This window comes from Heteronotia binoei, chromosome 4 (assembly GCF_032191835.1).
Source record: "Heteronotia binoei isolate CCM8104 ecotype False Entrance Well chromosome 4, APGP_CSIRO_Hbin_v1, whole genome shotgun sequence".
In the NCBI taxonomy this organism is placed as follows: Eukaryota; Metazoa; Chordata; class Lepidosauria; order Squamata; family Gekkonidae; genus Heteronotia; species Heteronotia binoei.
In genome coordinates, this window is record NC_083226.1 from 19,638,052 (window position 1) to 19,657,380 (window position 19,329).

The 19,329-nt window shown below is 49.0% G+C and overlaps 1 protein-coding gene across 1 annotated transcript in view; it reads left to right on the forward strand.

Annotated features, from left to right (window-relative positions):
- LOC132570041 (atrial natriuretic peptide receptor 2-like) overlaps positions 1-19,329 on the forward strand; it is a 38,208-nt gene that overhangs the window by 11,514 nt on the left and 7,365 nt on the right. Inside the window, exons 2-3 of the mRNA XM_060236482.1 lie at positions 18,399-18,601; positions 19,004-19,117. Of these exons, the coding sequence (XP_060092465.1) occupies positions 18,440-18,601; positions 19,004-19,117 (276 nt within the window). The 5' untranslated portion in view covers positions 18,399-18,439. The remainder of the gene's footprint in view (positions 1-18,398; positions 18,602-19,003; positions 19,118-19,329) is intronic.

The window sequence follows — 19,329 nt, forward strand, 5'->3', positions numbered from 1 at the left end:
TGTATTTCCAGGCCCTTCAGCCATTCAAGAGCATCTCAAGACTACCTGCCAGGTAAGTTTCTGCAGATCCAAGCTGCATAGCGTAACTGGCAGTATTCCACACATCCTGACGGAAGTCCTGCCTCTCCCAGAAAGAACTGCTGTTGCTGCTCACTGCTTAGCAGCTGATCATTTAAAAAAAAAAGATGAAATTGGTTGATCAGACAGTGATAAAAAAAGTCTTACAATTGGTGTTCGTTTAAGCGTATGTTATCATAGAGATTTTTGTGCATGGACGAGTTTGCCTATCACTAGGGGAGCTGTAGAACCATCAGCGTATTCTTTGTCTGGAGAAGCCTCAGTTTCACCTTCTGGGCAAATGCAAGAGCAGCTTGGCAGGGAGAGGAAGACGCAGCTGAACCGACCCAGGGAACTGCCTGGCTTCGAGCTCTTCAGCACCTGCTCCTGATGGACAGCAGAGAGCGGAACAGTCTGAGGCCGAGCTCAGGAGTGATCGGAAGCTGCGGAACGTGCTTAATCCCCTCATCCCTAACCCTGAAGAAGGAGAATTTCATCTAAGAGCATCCAGGGAACGAACTCCTAAGATGGCACAAATCAACAAGTTTGGTGAGCCACAACAGACTTTGACTGGAGCGAGGTGGGTCACTCTCTGATATCTTCTGCCTCCATTATGACTCTGGTAAGTACCTGAATGGAGAAGTGTCTTGTCCTAGAAGAGGGAGACAGAACATTATGACCCTCTCCAGAGGAAATGTCTCTGTTACATCCGAGGGGCCTGCAGCTGAAACCAAACCTCTGGGGTGCGGTGGAGAAGTTTCCCGTCAGGGGTGGGAATCAGAACTCTGATCCATCCCACATTCAGCTTCTCTGCTGCATTTCATGGGCTATCGCAAGTGATGGAAAGCAAGCTTCTTAGATGGAGTGGAGATGTTTCTGTGGGATGGGAGGAGGAGGTCTGTAGTCAATGTTTAGTCTTTATCCTGCTTTTTCCCCTTCTGGAGCTCAGAGCCCTGGGCAGAGATCTCCCTCCTTGAAACCTTCCTTATCCATCCCCTGCCCAACATAGCCGTGAAGTAGAGCCTGGGTGTTCCAAGGTTGAGCTTGAGAACCTGATTTCAGTGTCAGGGCTCAACCCTGGAAAGGTTGCAACTTTGGACACAGATATTGTGTTTCTCTTAGCAGTGATGAGGGGCAGCCCACCCCACACTTCTCAGGCTGGAGAGATTAAGTCTCCCAGGATACCTGGCCAGGGCCAGCTCGCCCACGAGGCAAACTAGGCGGTTGCCTAGGGCACCGGGAGGTGGGGGGGTGCTGAATTGGGCTCTCCCCCCCCCCACCCGTGCCAATGGCAAATACCTAGTTTGCCTGCCTGCCTCCCTCCTCCCCGCTGCCCTCCCTCCTTCCCAGCACTCCAAGCCTATGCTGCGCTCCAGTGCCACCCCGCCCCCTCCACGCCATGGCTCGACCATACTGGCTTTGATGCAGTTGGCGCGGCTTCTAATCCTTTGAAGAGCCTGTGAGAGGAGGCTTTGCTCCCCCTCACTTCTGGTTCCAGGAAGGAGGGGGAGTGAACTCTCTTCCCACGGGCTCTTCATAAGAACATAAGAGAAGCCATGTTGGATCAGGCAAATGGGCCATTCAGTCCAACACTTTGTGTCACACAGTGGCCAAAAAAAACCCAAAAAACCCAAGTGCCATCAGAAGGTTCACAAGTGGGTCTAGAAGCCCTTCCACTTTGCCCCTCCCCCAAGCACCAAGAAAACGGAGCATCACTGCCCCAGACAGTTCCAATAATATCCTGTGGTTAATAGCCACTGGTGGACCACTGCTCCATATTTTTATCCAATCTCCTCTTGAAGCTGGCTATGCTTGTAGCTGCCGCCACCTCCTGTGGCAGTGAATTCCACATGTTAATCACCCTTTGGGTGAAGAAGTACTTCCTTTTATTCGTTCTAACTCAGCAATTTCATTGAATGCCCACGAGTTCTTGTATTGTGAGAAAGGGAGAAAAGGACTTCTTTCTCTCCCTTCTCCATCCCATGCATAATCTTGTAAACCTCTATCATGTCACCCCGCAGTCGACGTTCCTCCAAACTAAAGAGCCCCAAGTGTTTTAACCTTTCTTCATAAGGAAAGTGTTCCAAACTTTTGAATCTTATCTTCAAGGATAAGATACCGTGCCAGCCGCATCAAAGCTGGTAAGGACCAGCCGTTGGGGGGGGGGGGCGATAGGGTAGTGCGCTGGCTTGCAGTGCTGTGAAGGGAAGGAGGGCAGCAGCAGTGGGGGGGTAGCAGGCAGGGAGCCTGCTCGGGGTGCCACATGTCCATGTGCTTCTGCATCGTGACTGAATCTTGCCTGCATTGCAGCTTACAGGTAAGGAAGGAGATGGCCGTGAAAACCTGGGACACTTGGAGCAGCAGCCACTGAGTGAATGCGCATTGAACCAGGGTAGATGCTGAAAACCTGGATGGTTCTCCAAAATCCTCCATTGCTTGCGGTTGGGTCTGTTTCCACCCAGGGCAATACCGCGTAGGCATTACACTCTACTCCACCACTCCCCTGGGCATTCAGGAAAACGAGAGCGTTGGCTGAGACCGGAAATCCTGCTACTCAGCCATCACTGCTGATCTTGTCGAGGCAAGAGATGGTCAGTAGGGTGGGAAGGGTGTTTCCTCAGAGCCTGTGTGCTTTGTGAGGTAAAGCAGGCTGATGAAAAGGCACACATTTGTGAGGCACAATGCAGGACCAGTGACAGTGCAGAAATTGCCCAGTTGCGGGGGGGGGGGGGGAGAAGGAATCCTTTTCTACTCTCCACTCTATTCACTCCCCTGACTCAGGACCTCCATTGCAGCTAGAAGGGGAGGTCACCCAACTGCATGGCGGGCAGGACAGCTACTCTGTGCTGAAAATCAGGGATTCTGGCCCAACCAACTTCTAGAAGAGAGGGGAAAGGAAGGGAAACCAGGCTCTTTATACCACTGAGTCTCCTCCCCACAATGACAACATCCTCTTTTATTCACTTTCTTACTTGCCTTCCTCCTCCTTTTCTTTCTTTTTTTTTAAATTTAAAAACAAGCTTTATTTGATTCTTACAAATACAACCATGACATGTCTGTACATTTTACAGGCAAGATCAGTCTAATATTAAAAACAAAGTACAAGGTCTAAAATTAATGATGCAAAATATACAAAGTTAATCCCAAATCAAAAATAAATCAGATTTCTGTAAGAGGAATTTTGAGGTACGATATCGTGTTCCGTTAAATAACGATAGTAAAGGGAACCAAACAGAAACAACACGCTCTTCGTACTGCTCTAAATTCAATTGAATGAGTTGCAAGCTACCTTATTGATTACAAACGGTTCCCATAATCTCTGAAACCAGTGATCTAATGATGGCAGGGAGGAGTCCAGTGGCAGCAATGAGAATGTTAATTAAATCAGAAGTGCACTTCCTAAGTGAGAGGTCTTTCCAACTGTGCAATAAAAAGATATCTGGAAGGTAGTTTCAAGTCTTTAGTTTCTCCTTTTCTCCCGGGACAGGGAGTGCCACCGTGGCCACACTGGGCCCTGCTCTTCCTGATTAAGTGCTCCCATTCACTGTCCTGCATGCTGTGGTGTGAAGACACCGCCCCCCTCCCAAGAAGATCTCACCCTTTGTTCTCTTCCTGCATTCCCGGACAGGCCCCACACCAGGACCATGGACAGCAGCTGACCTGCTAGATGAGTGTCTGCCCACCCCCCAGCCATGCCCAGAGGAGGAGTCTACTGTTTGGGGAATCCCTCTACAGGAGATTGTGCAGCGGGACCTTCTGCATTGAGAGCATGATGGACTTCAGCTTCAGAGCAGAGAAGTCCCCTAAATCGAAAGCAGCTCAGGCTTGTCTCTGCCATGTCTTTGCTGTATTTCTGGGGGCTCCGCAGGGCCCTTTGCACCTTTTTAAGCCACGCCAGACACTTCAGGAATGTGAGTGCTGGTTGTTGACCTCAGATATTGATGCAGTTCATTTAAGACATCAATCAGTAACATGTTGAGCTTTGTAGGAGTTTATTAATAATCTATCAGAAGAGTCAGCATAAGAGATTGGAATATATATTGAAGATTGGAATATATGTTGTTTTCTCTGTTTTTATTGTCTATTGTGACTGTGTTTCCCCTTAATCTTTTCTGTCGGATGATGGTCAAGATGGGAAACAAGACGGATGCTTGTGGGGGAGGGAGACTCCGGTACTCAGAAATACGTTTCAAGATGCGCTTGGTTAATCTGCGCTTTTGATCACCCCAGTGGGTAAAGATAGCGGCCGGCAGAGCATGCACAGAGGCACAGCTTTTGCTGAGAATGGCAGTTTATTGAGGCCCCGCGAACAACACGCCACAGAACACGATAAAGCAAAACAGACGACAGCTGCAGTTTTAATCGGATGTCCCTTGCCTGTTATCATTTTTCAAGCCTTTAGTTCCATTGTGTTTTAGCAGTGTGTTTGGCACAAGGGTCTGCACTGCCCACCAGCCTGCGAGGAGGGGCTTGCTCTGTGCCCAGTCTGTCTGAGAAACTCCCATCACTGCTTGAGCCTGGCAAGGACCCAGAAGAGCTGTAGGGTCAGTGGGCAGCCCAGGGACTCTCTGCTCCCCTCTCCAGCTGAGTGGCTGAAGAAGATGAAGATACTGGATTTATATCCCACTCTCCACTCTGAATCTCAGAGCAGCTCACAATCTCCTTTACCTCCCCCCGCCCCCCGACACCCTGTGAGGTAGGTGGGGCTGAGAAAGTTTTTTACAGTAGCTGCCCTTTCAAGGACAACTCTGCGAGACCCAAGGCCATTCCAGCAGCAGAATGTGGAGGAGTGGGGAATCAAACCCGCTTCTCCCAGATAAGAGTCCGCGCACTTAACCACTACGCCAAACTGCCTATGGCTGACCCAAGGCCATTGCAGTAGCTGCAGGTGGAGGAGTGGGAAATCAAACCTGGTTCTCCCAAATACGAGTCTGCCCGCTTAACCACTACACCAGACTGCCTATGGCTGACCCAAGGCCCTTCCAGCAGCTGCAGGTGGAGGAGTGGGGAATCATACCTGGTTCTCCCAAATAAGAGTCTGCACGCTTAACCACTCTGAGCATCCCAGCGGGCAAGATGGTGCCAGCTGAGGCCTTGGAGGGCATCTCCCTCTGCTTCATGGGTGCTAGGTGGCACAAAATCTTCATTCACTCAAAGTCCACTATGCACTCATAAATTTCTTCTCTTAGTGAAAAGGGAAGAAATTGGGCTGTTTTTACAGCCAGTTACAAACATTGCCCTGTCTGTTATATGTTAGCATAGGGCAACGTATAATATTCTATATAAAATATGTAATTTGTTGCTAAATATGCCTTGATATAGTTGTATCAAAAACCAATGTTTAAATAAGAAATAGTTATAGTCTGTTTTGTTTGCCTTTCATAGCTGAATGTCAATTGATTTTGAAGCAACCTTGTACGTGCCCTTACATGTTCAGTTCAAAGAGATTTCCATGTGATAGTATATTGGGTGTATAGACGTTTTTGAAGTTATTGTAATTTATTAAAGGCCCCTTTAACTTAATTGTGCCGTCTTACAGCTGATGCTGATGAGTGTGAGCGTTTCTACCGCTTCTCTGAGCGTTTTGAGAAACGACAGCGTTAGGCATGACTCGAAATGGACGTGTGATCCCATCACTATTGAGTGTTGTCATACTGTGCTTTTTTACTCTTGGTGTAATAATTGAGTGCTAATATTGATGTGTTTGTACCAGTTTCCATATTACACATGCACCTGAAGAAGCTCGTGGAGAAACAGTGTGGACACATTACCAGGACTGGACTACACCAGTATGCTGAGCTAAGAAGATTGAGCTGTGCTCTCGTTTATTAATAAGTGACTTTCTTGAAGTTTGGTCGAGTTATCCTTGTGCATATTTGTTCAAGTCTGCATATATGTATGTATCATTAAATAAGACAATAGAGGGTTTCATGTTGGAATAAATACTTTAATATTGACTTTTCATAACAAAAATGTGAAGTAAATACAAGAATATTGTTTGCAGCAATTTTGACCGTTAGCTGTGCTTTTGGATGTTCTGATGAGGGCAGGGGTGGGGAGCCTCCATCCCAAGAGCCGTATGTGGCCCTCGAGGTCACTTGATGTGATGCTTGGGGATTTAGGGGATGAACCAAGCCATGTGGCAGCCTCTCTGGGGCCTGGCTGGCCAGCAAAGTTCGTGGGGCCCAGCCGCGCTGTGCAGCAGCCTCCCCAGGGCCAGGCAGGGATCACAGGGCCCAGATGTACTGTGCGGCAGCCTCCTCGGAGGCTGACTGGCCGGCCAGAATTGCTGCAGGGCCTGGAAAAGTTACTGTCACAGTTCAGTTTGCACTTGATTATCCCAGATGGTGTGGCCTAATATGCTAATGAGTGTGTGACCTAATATGCTAATATTAGGGGATGTGGTCTAATATGCTACTGAGTTCTCGCTGGGCTTTTTCTACAAAAAAAGCCCTGGACCTAGGCATTTGCCTAGGGCGGCGGGCCGTGAGTGTGTGCCAGATTAGGCTCTCCCCACATGACTTCAAATACAAAAACAATTATTTGCATTAATTTTGCTGTCCTGAATCATTCTCCCTTGGCTGAGTACTGTTTTTTAAGTTGATGATTTTTTACGGCCCGCAAATGATATTGTAAATATCCATATGGCCCTTGGCAGAAAAAAGGTTCCCCACCCCTGGATCAGGGCATGAAGACTATACTTCAGTTGTGTCCATAACTTTTACATGACGAGTCTAGATATGCTGGCTCCTCCCAGACGTCCTCCTGGATAGAAGGAGCCAGCATTTCCTGAAACGGCTACTAGAATGATGTTTATCATGTCTGTTTCACGTTAAAAAGTAAATTAGCTTCGAGGGGGCACGACAGAGCACAGCGCGGCGGAGGGAGGGCGGGAGGCGGTGGTGGCGGGGAGTGCTGGGCAGGGAGCCTGCCTGGGACTCCATGTGCCCTAAGGCCAGGCCGGCGCTGGGTGCCACTCTCAAAGTTAATTAGATAGCAGGGCTGGATATGGGGGGGGGGCAGGAGGGGGTGCTTGCCCTGGGTGCTGACATAAGGGGGGGCACCAAATTGGGTATGGAGCCCATTGTATGGAGAGCCAGTTTGGTGTAGTGGTGAAGTGTGCGGACTCTTATCTGGGAGAACCGGGTTTGATTCCCCACTCCTCCACTTGCACCTGCTGGAATGGCCTTGGGTCAGCCATAGCTCTGGCAGAGGTTGTCCTTGAAAGGGCAGCTGCTGGGAGAGCCCTCCCCAGCCCCACCCACCTCACAGGGTGTCTGTTGTGGGGGAGGAAGAGAAAGGAGATTGTGAGCTGCTCTGAGACTCTTTGGAGTGGAGGGCGGGATATAAATCCAATATCTTCTTCTTATTATTCTTATTCTATGGGACCATAACATAGAATGGCCCATAAGGAGGCGCCATTTTTTTATTTTGCCCCCCCCCCCTCAAAAAACATATAGATCCGGTCCTGTTAGAGCATCAGAACCAAGGTTCCGAGAGCTTCCTGAAAGGGGAGGGATTTGCGTCGATACATCGGATCAGTTCTAGTTTGGCCTGGTGTTTGGCACATACACCGGGGGTGGAGCTTTAGGGGGAAACTTCCATTCCTTTGTTCTTAAGAGTCGTGAGAGGCACAAGATGCAGAACGGCAAAGGCAAGATGGAGTTAGAACCAGAAAAACAAGTCAGGTTGTTACTGTTTTTCTTCTCATGTAACCCTTCCCTCATTTTCTAGTAAATTTCTCAGAAGCTGATCACACGTGTGTGGCTGCTTTATTTCCAACGCACGTTATGCACTCGGCTAATTATCCAGCACCTTTTGACCTTTCTCTTGTTCTCCATCCCTTGCCTTCTCCTCCTAAGCTTGCCCATCCCAAGAAGCTGTGGGCAGCACCTTGCAGAGGCAAGAAACAAAAAAGTACAGTTTTGTATTGCCTCAAGAGAGACAGCTGTGTGCAGCAAGGCTCTCTCTGTTGCAAGCAGGGCTTGTTTCACCAGCATGTCCTTTGCCTCAGTGGGGAGGAAGGAAGAACTCCATGGAGTTTGAAGAAGCCAAAAAGGACCTTTGCCTTGACACTGGTTATCGGGGGAAGGAATCTTGGGTCCTGTGGCAGCTGGATAGTACCTTCAGTGGACAAAGAACCTCCCTCTCAGTCACTTGGCCTGTGGTCTGCTTTGGGGAGCAAGGTGTTGCCATGTGGCGATGTCAGGAGGTTTCTCAGCAATTGGTGCATCATATACAAGATGTGAGCCTGCCCTTGCCAAATTTACCTTAACCCCCAGCAGCCTGAAAGCTGCATTTCCCAGGACCCAGAGGCAGTGGAAGAGAGAGCGTGCCCAGGAGGTGTGGCGTCTCCATGCCCTGCCAGGCCTCCTGTGAAAGGAACTCGCCTTTTCTCCACCAAGGGTGCTTTTCTGTGCCTGTTTTAGGAGCACATGTGCTTCCTTGTGGTTTCCTCCTCCACACCAGAGGAAAGAGAAGCGCGTGGACAAAACATTTTGTAGAAGCACTATCGATAACACACTGGAAAAGCATGATAAAACTAGATGTATGATTAACACATGATAAAAGGCACAGAGACTTTAATCTCATCAAGTACTCGTCATGCGCTCGGTGTTATCATTTTCTTGTAAAGGGTTATGTCAGTTGCACCCGTGACCCTCTGTGCCTTCCTTCTGGTAACTGTCCTTACCCCTCGGGGTGATCAAGAAGTCAAATGTGCTCTTGAGTACTGCTTGGCTGCCTGAGGCAGAAACTCCCCACAGTCCTCCTCGTTTCGTCAGCTGGTTCCTCAGAGTGGGGCCCAGGGGAGAGAGGCAGTGAGAGCAGCCCTTCCATGGCTTTGGGTCTTTGGCCCTGCCTAATATCTAGAAACTGGCCTACAGTACTGCTGACAATGCCTGTTCTGTCTCCCACCATCCCTGCTGCCAGGATTTTCAGGCCTGCTCACAGCATTTCTTTGGCCCTGGCATTCTCTCCCTCCATCGCCTCACCACAGCCAGATAGTTCATCTCATCCCATGCAGCAAAAGCCAGAAGCCCTATTTTCACCAGGCCGTTAACAGGAGAGTGCCGGTGGAGGAGTTGGTAGTGTGGACGGAGCAATGTTGGGGCCCAGAGGCTGGCTGATCTCCCTGGGCTTCAGGCAGATCAAGATCTTCTTCACTCCTGTTAGAGTGAGTGAAGGAGGAGGAAGTCTGCTGCTTCAGTGGGTACTCTCCATGATCTCTGAGGAAGGGATATAAACAAGGACCAGCGGAACTGTGCCAATATGCTACTCCGAAATCATATTCTGGGCACCCTACTCACTTGAGAGCAACCCCACCTCCAGCTGACAGCTGCCGAATTTACAAGGGGCGGCAGAGAAAACCCTGAAAGGTGACAGGTATTTTGCCCATAGGACCACCCAGCAAGGATGACCTCTCCCTCTAGCTGTGAAGGAGCTTCTGAGCTCTCGAGGGAGAACATCAGAGGAACGGAGGGAACGAATCACCCCCAGCCTTTCAGTGAGTGGTCTCTCAGCTGTCTTTATAAATGTTCGTATATTTGAAATTCTCATTCTGCTTTCGTATACTTCAAAACTACGGTAATATTCTGCACTTAATCAATACAAACATGTCTTACAGTAATTCATTCATTTACACTGAAGTTCATAATTAACCTTGAGCTAAATATCCAGACAAAAGAAATAATGATTCATTTAGGAAATAAAGTCCTTCAAACCTTATAGCTGAGTTCTGAATATCCAATATGATCCAGGAAAATCCAGATAAGGCCTCCAGCATGCAATCTTCGTTTTCATATAATTTCCTTCCGTACCAAAATTCACTTGACCACAACCCAGCTCTTGAGGCACTGAACAATAGAACAGCAGATGCTGAAGATGCGTGTCCAGATCATTGGGGGGCACCATCACATACGCTGTATCTTTCTAAGTAGTGTTGAATCTTGCAGGAAGGCCGTTTGTCTCCAGACGGTGTTGAATGGTTCTCAGGTTTTTCATGATGCAGTGCACACCTACCATGGTCCTGCATCAATGCTGACGTGAAGCGACTTCCCAAATCCATCAACATTTCTTTTTGTCACTCCTCTCACTTCTTCTCTCAACTCCATTTCTCTGGCTGAAGCTCTCTTTATTTCTCTTTTACTTTCAGAATCCCTGGCTCTCTTCCGTTTGTCCCTCCCTTTCTTCCTGAGGAAATCCAGCCATCTCCATCACTCGATTCTTTCCAGATTTCTGACTCTTCTGTCCCGACAGTTTCCTCAGCCCCCATCCTGTCACTTTCAGCCTCTTTCTTTGTCCCTTTTGAAACCATTCTGTAAAGATTTAACCTCACAAATTTGAGGTAACTGCTTCAGGATGTCGCATTCAGCCACTTCAGTCTCAAAATAAATTTAAAAAAATTCTCTTGGCTGTATCCCACCAGGATGGCACCAACATAGGACAGGCAGGGTTGATGATGTTGAAACAGAGGTAGCATCATATAAATGATGTTGAAACAGAGGTAGCATCATATAAAGCTTGACTAGTATGGTCTCTGGTTTTCATCTTTACCTGACAACCTTAATCCACCTGAGCGAAACAGGAAAAAAAAACCTAACTTTTATTTAGCCCTGGGGATGGGAGTGTAAGGTGGTTCAGAAAAAAAGAACAGGGACTATTTACAGAGGTCCTATAATCTTGCTGAGTTTATTAATTTATGAGGCTATAGTCGAATATTTAGGAGTGCAGAGAGGTTAACAGCCAAGTTATCTCTCTGAGACACAACAGTCTCCTGGCAAAGGTTTTCTTTCAGCCCATTCCTGTGGAGGCCAAATCCTATCTCCACTCTCTTACTATTCTTACCTGTCCTCACTCAAAAGGTAGACTCAAAATGACAGAGGTGTGGGAGGCTTTCAATAAGTATGCCATTTCACGAGTGGGAGCCACCACAAAGCATGCTCATATACGAGCCACAGTTATTCTTACTTATTTGCAGGATGGAATATTCAGAAGGCTTTCCTCGGAGGAGCACAGCTGTCACGGAGCAGTACACGGGGAAAAGTGGTCTTTTAACTATGTGGATACTCTGCTACAATGGGCTTTGTAAGCAATTACCATAACCTTGAATTAAACCTGGGAATTAATCGCTAACTATAGACTAATAGAGAGAGGGCAGAACAGGAGTAATATAGGCATGCCCTGGATAGCTCCCAATAACAATCCAGCTGTAGTATTCTGTAGTAGCTGGAGTTTCCAGGTTATCTTCAAGGGCAGACTTGAAAATTCATGTAGACTGTTACATTAGTCTAGCTTTTGGCCTGATGGGGCTTGGATCTCTGTGGCCACATTTACCAGGTCAAGACTGGGCAGATAGCAGAAAGCATTTTTTGTTGTTGCTTCTCTATGGCATCTGACTGGGCACTATTGGAAATGACCCCTCCATCTCAGACAAACTCAGGGGTAGGACCCACAAAAGGTGGTCTGGGTTCCTGTAGTTTTGTCACCTTTCTGCTCTGCCTTCCTTAATGGAACTCATTGGGGATACCCTATTTTATCCTCACAACAACCCTGTAAAGTAGGTTAGGCTGAGACAGAGTGAGTGGCTCAAGCGTCATGATTAAAGCGGCATTTGAACCTAGGCCTCTCCAAGATAGTCTCAGATAAAAGCTCCAAAGCTCCTCTTATTCTTGCATTACTGAGTTAAATATCAAGAAGCCTCATTCTAGGATTGGAGGGGAGTCTAAAAACGGGGGGAGAAACAGCTGGGACTCACAAGGATGGCAGATGTCCTGTATATTCAATGGAGAGACACTTGGACAGAGCTCTCGGGAGGGGGTCCCAATCCCCTCTCCCGCTTTAAGAGGGGAGCACCAAAACCCCGACTTATTTTTCTGGAAGGGTTCTGGGGAGAAAAGTTCATAGGGGTCATGAGGTTGAAATGGTTTGCTGAGGCCTTATGACTTAACACAGCGTAAAACTTTGATTAAACTAAAGCCTTGATACGTGACGAAAGGCAAGGAGCTGACTGTGTCTTCTCTTATCATTCAGTTTTATCTTCTTTTTTTGTGTGTGGTGTGCTGTTCACAGCGCCTGTGTAAGCTATTTTCATCAGCAAAACTTGTGGATCTGTGCAGCACTGCTGATTGCTATCTTTACCCATCAGGCCGATCAACACAGATTAACACGCACATCTTCAATGTACCTCTGAGTGGATCAGGCTACACCCTCCGGCCCCTCGGCATCCATCATGATTCCCCAGTCTGCATTGGCAACACACACGGCCTCAGGAGGCAGCTGCTGCTTCCTAACTGTGGGGATTTTTTGGCACCTGCTGGGGGAAAATAAATATCCTGATGCTGATCTTCAGCGCTGTTGCTGAGCATCCAGGAATGCCCATTAGTATCGGTCTCCCATACTTCTGCCAGAGATGGAATTAAATATGACTGCCTTTGTGGATGGCAAATTTCGAATACGGTTTTGCATGTCACAGAGTGAATTCTACTAAGTATAACATCTCTGTTCTCAACTAGCCAGCAAGGATGAGATACACCCCATCAAAGACTGGAAGCACAGCACTGGAGTGTGTGGCCTAATATGCAAAAGGAGTTCCTGCTACAAAAAAGCCAATTAGAACGCAGATCTTTCTGAGAAGTTTTGACTTCAGAAGTGAGATTTACAATGTCCTCCATATTCGAAGGAGGGCAAATACCACTGGCCGTTTTAAAATTGGTTCCCTTGTTTTGTTCGCCAACCTAGGTTTTGTTGCAATATCCAGGTTTTCCCCAATGTCACAAAAATGTTTCGAGGCTGTTTGGTGGTTTTGCAATGATTCTGGCTTCCACCCACCCGCATCTTTCCCGTTGTTATTTTGATTGTTTTAAGATTCTATTGTTGTTCTGTATGTGAAGGCATGCCTGGACATGTTGTGTATAGCGTCCTGAGCTTGAGGCGCAACGCAATAGACTGAGAGGATCCAAAGATCTGCATCCCAATTGGCTACATAATTCAAAGTGGCCAATCAGGAGCAAGTATCAGAGGATCCTAGGATCTGCCATTGAGGATGCATATTCTAATGAAGGATCCAAAATGGGCACAATCACAGAAGAGTTTCTGCTTCTTGGGGGCTAGGTTTCTCCTGCCCCAACTGTATATATTGCCACATGTTCTGGGGCTTAGCAGTAGTTTGTACTCACTTAGCAAACATGCTGAATCACTAATAAAGAGCTTTAATCACTACCCAAGAGCCTCCTCATGAATGGAACCCAGTATTTTTGTTAAAAATATAAGATGTTGAGGAGGAACGACAGGAATCGAGAGTCTGCCATTATTACACTGTGATGTCCCTTCCCCTTCTGAACACTTCCTAAAGGCACACCATTGAAGAGCACGTTATGATAGTCCAATCTGGATCAAAATAAGGAAAGGTTTGGCCATATCCCCCACAAGGAAAGAGAAGGATTTCCAAACGAAACAAACATGGAGGGTGAGCAGACCTATTGCTCTGTGAAGGGCAAATGGTTAATTATAATGGTGATCAAAGAAGAAAAAAGATGAAAAGCCTCAGGAAGCTGCAGTTGTGAAGAGAGGTGGGAATGCTGAACTCTTTCCCCTCTGGCCATCTTAGTCCTCCCAAAGCGTCCCATCAAGCCAAATTTAAGAAGCAATATAACATGGTGTGTGTGTGTGTGGGGGGGAGTTTAGCTGTACTCAACTATAGGTGTTCTAGTTTGTTAAATAAAAACACTTTATTACACATTCTAAATCTAAATGGGAAAACACGTGAATGAGTTCTTTTTTTGTCAAGTTTGACCGGGAGTCACGGCTAACTTTGCTTATCTAGTAGTATAGCATGTACAACTTTAACAACCCAGGAAATTGTGATGAGAATTCAATTTATAAATTAATCAGTCTTTCCTTCCTTCCCTCCTAACTGAAGACAGCAGACGGCTTTTGACAAATAAATTGGGTGGCCTCTATGTTCTAATTTCCAAAGAGGCATATTGAAGACCTATGACAATCTGTGCCCTAAGTATTTTTGTCCCGTGCTGGCACCAGTGGAATAATCTGCGGGCATGGATTTAATTTATGATATTGCATTGACATCTGGAATACGCCACATCAAAATCATGAAGATCATGGCTGGTTTGATCCTGGCACCGCCATGCCACAAAAAAAAATTCCTGCGAGGTTTTGTGGCATGGTGGTGCCAAGATGTGCAGGAGGACACCCCTGATAGGTCAGTCTGTGCACCTGCACACGATGCATGAGTGGGCAGTCACTTTGGGGGGTCGTGTAAGCATCCAGGAGGAGATCCCACTGGGGAGAAGGTGGCCTCAAGGAACTGAGCCCCGATCAGCGTCTTCCCTAGTCCCTGATCGGTTTGGCGGCTCCTGCGCCCAGGAGAGCAGAGAAGGACGCCGCAGAGGGGGGGCCCGCACCCCACCCTACTCCTACCCCCTCCACCTTCGCACCGCCCCCTTGGCCAGGCGTCTGGAGGGAGGTCCCGAGAAGGACGCGGAAGGGGCGCCTTTTTTCCCGAGAGCGCGCAGAGCGCACGCCCCACAGAAGAGCTCTGGCAGCTGCAGCCGAAGAAGAGCCGAGCGCTCCCCTGCCGCCCCGTCCATGGCTTCCCCGCTGCTCCTTTTCGGGGCCTTGAGTCTGCTGCCTTCCACCGCTTGGCCCAGCAGCCCCCCAGCCTCCAACATCAGCTCCGCCCCGACGGTGGTGGTGACCTTGGCAGCGGTGCTGCCCGAGCGCAACGTGCGCAGCGTGTGGGCCTGGCCGCGCGTAAAACCTGCCCTGAGCTTGGCCCTGGGGGCGCTGAAGCCCCAGCTGCGCCGCGAAGGCCTCGCTCTCCGCATTGCCTTCGCCTCTGCCGACCGCCACGGGGACTGCTCCTACGAAGAAGCCGAGCGGAAGGCCCTGAAGCTGCGGGCCTCCCGCGACCCCGACGCGCTGCTGGGCCTTGGCTGCAACTCCCCCACCTTCGTCGCCGGGCGCAAGGCCTCGCAGTGGCGCCTGCCGCTTCTAACCGCCGGCGACTACTACCGGGAGCCCGGGTTCAAGACCCTGGTGTACGCCGGGCCGTCGGGGCAGGAGCTCAACGTCTTCCTGACCCTCCTGCACCGCCGCTTCAACTGGACTGCCCGCGCCGCCTTGGCCTCCAGCGGCGAGGCCCTGGATTTCCACCGCTATCACGCCCTGTTGCGCATTCAAGGGCGGTGGCTGGGCGCCCGCAACTTCTCCATCAGCCGAGGAGTGCACGATCGCCCCCAGGACGCTGTCGAGTTCATCCGAGCTCATGGACGAGGTGAGTCCGGCCAGACCGGGGCTGGATTAACAATTAGGCCAAGTAGGCACCGGCCTGTGGGATTCTGGGCCTTTAGGGGCCCCGGGCCAGCTTTTCCTTCGTCCCCCCCCCCAGCCTGCTCGCAGCTCTCCCAGCCTGCAAGTGCAGCCAGTAACTGAGTCGCTCTTTGCCCGACTTGCCTGGTGTGGCTAGCATTGTTGCCGGGTTTGCCTCTCTCTGCCTCTCCCTGCAGCTTTGAAAAGGGGGCTGCAAGTGGTGGGGGCGGGTGTTCCAATACTGAGATAATTTGCAAGGTGGCCCCCAAGATTGTGACTACCTGGGGACCTCCACAGGGTTTAATCCGGCACTGGGCCAGGTGGGAGCCCCTGGCTGTTCGGCTCGCTGACACCGCCCCTATGCCCCAGCTCTGTGAGTCATCAGAAGCCCCCCCACACACACACACACACACCAGCCTTGGAAGATGGGTGGCCTGCGTACCCGACACCGGCAGCACTGGTACTCCATTCTGTCTTCCTGGAGCAGAGGCGGCGAAACTGCGGTTCAGGAGCCACCTGTGGCTCTTTCACACATGTTCTATGGCTCAACCTCCGCCCCCCTGCCGGACGGCTTGGAGAAGGCATTTCTGTTTTGAAATCGCTTCTCCAAGCTAAGCCAGCCAGTGGCTTGGAGAATGCAGTTAAAGTTGCTTTCTTTCCACTGCTCCCTCCCTGTCTTGCAGCTCTGATATTTATTTGTGTGGCTCTTACATTAAGCAAGTTTGACCACCCCTGTCCTGGGGAATCGCATCCCACATGTTCCTCCTACCATGCTAAGAGGCAGCGTTGGAGGGGGGACTTTGTGGGAGGCAAGGAGGCAGTGAGCACCTTGAATTAGAGGGAGGGAAAGGCAGGAGGGAGTAGCACGCTTTCCCTTCCAGCCCTAGCCTTCTGGAGGGAAAGTTGCAAACTCCCAGGCCGCCTCTAGCAGAATAATCCCCTTTTTGGTTCCCCTCCTCCCATCACCTTGTGGGTTTCCTCCTACAGACAGAGGCAGTAGGGGACCATCTCAGCTTAATCCAGGGGAGAAAGAGGGTTAGGTGGATGTCTCAGGGTCTCCCATCTGACTCATAAACTGGAATACCACAGGAAAGGAGTGGAAGGAAGCAGAGTGAGGGCACTTGTGACCACTACCTCAAATTATTTATTGGGGTTCTTTTAGAAAAATGATGAGGATCTGCTGCTCAGATCCATTCTTTAAGTGCCCCAGAGGCGTGGTGATTTGGGATGTAATCTATGGACACAGATGGCCCTTAGATTTTATAGTTGTGCTTGCTGGAGCCTATGTAAACCTCATAAAAACCCTTGAGGATCTGTGCCTTTTGTGCCGTGGCGCTGCCATAAAGTGCTGGAGCCATGTTTTCTCTGGAAAGCCAGTTTGGTGTAGTGGTTAAGTGTGCGGACTCTTATCTGGGAGAACCGGGTTTGATTCCCCACTCCTCCACTTGCACCTGCTGGAATGGCCTTGGGGCAGAGGTTGTCCTTGAAAGGGCAGCTGCTGTGAGAGCCCTCTCCAGCCCCACCCACCTCACAGGGTGTCTGTTGTGGGGGAGGAAGGTAAAGGAGATTGTGAGCTGCTCTGAGACTCTTCGGAGTGGAGGGCGGGATATAAATCCAATATCTTCTTCTTCTTCTTCCTGTGTGATGCATAGATGCATTTGATATGTGTGCTTTTGCGCTGGGTTTGGGTGGAGTTCATGTCTAAACCATCAGGACCTGTGAGGATCCATGCCCTTCCTGTTTTTGCACAATGGTTTTACCATGAAGTTGCCTATGGGTCCGTGTTTTGTTTTGAATTAATGGTGCAGTCCCTGGATGTTGGTATGATATGTGTATTAATGGTGAGGTCTGGGAAAAATTCATACCCAAATTGCAAGGATGTGTGAACATCCATGTTTTGAATGCAGTTTTTAAACTAAAGTGGCACAATGAAGAGTGTGTGTTTTTTGTGATGTGGTCTGTTGACATTGGTGTAATATGAGATTAGATGGTGGACTTAGGCAGTGACGGACTGGGTCTAAAAATATTGGTTGCCAAGAGATAACGGACTTCTATTATATTGGAACTTCTATTATATATTCAAGCTACTAAAAGGTCCTTAACGTTTTTAACATGTCGTCTAATGTTTAAAGGGGCCCACTTCATCAGGAGCCCACTTGCCATTGGGCGAGCTGACACCCTGGCAAGGGTGGAGTCTGAGTAAAAATCTTAAGGACATGTGAAGGGTATGGTGGGGTTTTTTTAATGCTATAACAGTGTCATAAAGTGAATTTCCCCATGAATTTTATGGTTATGTTTATGGACTAGGATGTGAGCTGTGATATAATAGTGATATTCTTCTGTTTCAGCGTAAAAATAGCATGAATTCATAAGAATTTCTGGCTTGAAGCCATATTTCTGTACCAGAGAACAGGCCAAAGACTTGGATCCATGTTTAAATTGTGTGATTTGTGTATTCTGTAATCTTCTTATGTGTTTTGTGGGGCACAGTGTCAAAATCATGATGTGCCATAAAGATTCCTGCCTTGAATCCATTTTTTTTGGGGGGGGGGACCCATAGTTTTCCCATGAAGCATCGGATCGGTGTTTTCTCTAGTTCAGTTTGTGTACGTTGAGGAGATGTGTAAGTAAATTTCACCAAGGCGCGTGTGAAATTCATGTGAAACCATGTTTTGGTTCATGAATTGCACAATCAATGATTTTTTTGAAGTTCAGTCTGAGAGTGTGGGTTCATTTTTTAACTGATGGGTTGGGGAACAGATCGATGGGAACTTGGCTGCCAGGATGGGGCGGGGGGAGAGGGGGAGAGTGCCCTGAAAGGCCAAAGTGAGCTAAAGAAAGAATCATAGAATCATGGAAGGGACCTCCAGGGTCATCTAGTCCAGCCCCCTGCACAATGCAGGAAAGGACATCTTTGTGCTCATGTACTCCTCAGGCAGCCTCACAAGTCAAGCCTTGGGCTTTATGCATGACGAATGAGCATGTTGCCTCTGGCTGCTGTGATTTCTCCTTAGTGGTCTACATCTACGGGCCCCTGAAGACGTTGCAGCAGATCATGCGCCTGGCGCAGGCTCAGAACATGACCAACGGCGACTACGTCTTCTTCTACCTGGACCTGTTTGGGAAGAGCTTGCAAGCTGATGGGCATCGTGAGGCCAAGAAGCCTTGGCAGAGCAAGGAGAGGCAAAATGCAGGAGACCTCCGAGAGGCCTTCCAGGTAACTCCAGGACTTGGCTGCAGGGAGGGAAGGAAAGAAAACTAGAGAGGAGAGCAGGGACGTCGAACTCATTTGTTATGAGGGCCAGATCTGATGTCGATGAGACCTTGTAGGGCTGGGCTATGTCAGGTTGGTAAGCACTTGGTATTAAAGATGGTATTGCGGCTCTCAAACACCTGATGTTCACATTTTGCGGCTCTCAAACATCCGATGTCTATTCTATGTGGCTCTTTGTTAAGCAGGTTTGGCCACACCTGTCCTATCCCATGGGGGGTATCCTTCTGTCCTCTCTGCTTCCCCCCATCATCCTGTTCTGGGGGGGGGAGAGGAAACCTTCTTCTTCTACCTGGTTCTTGGCCTCAGTTGCTCCCTTGACTTCTCTCTCTCTCTCTCTAATTGCAGACAGTGCTGGTGATCACTGCCCATGAGCCCCAAACCCCTGAATACCAACGTTTCCAGAGCCAGCGGATCCTGCTTGCCCAGAGAGACTTTGGTGTGGTGCTCAATGACTCGTCGGTAAATCCTCACGCCCCTGCGTGCCTACTTTCTTCTGCACCCTGTCATTATGGGATGGAGCGCGGGGCCCTTTGAGAGTAGTGAGATGATGGAGATCAGCCAGCATTCTGGGGCCAAAGCCGCGTCTCACCTTAGCCCTGGGAATCTTATTGTCACCACAACGAAACAGCGCAGGAGATCCTCCTGGTGGGTGTATGGAAAAGGCAGCCCTG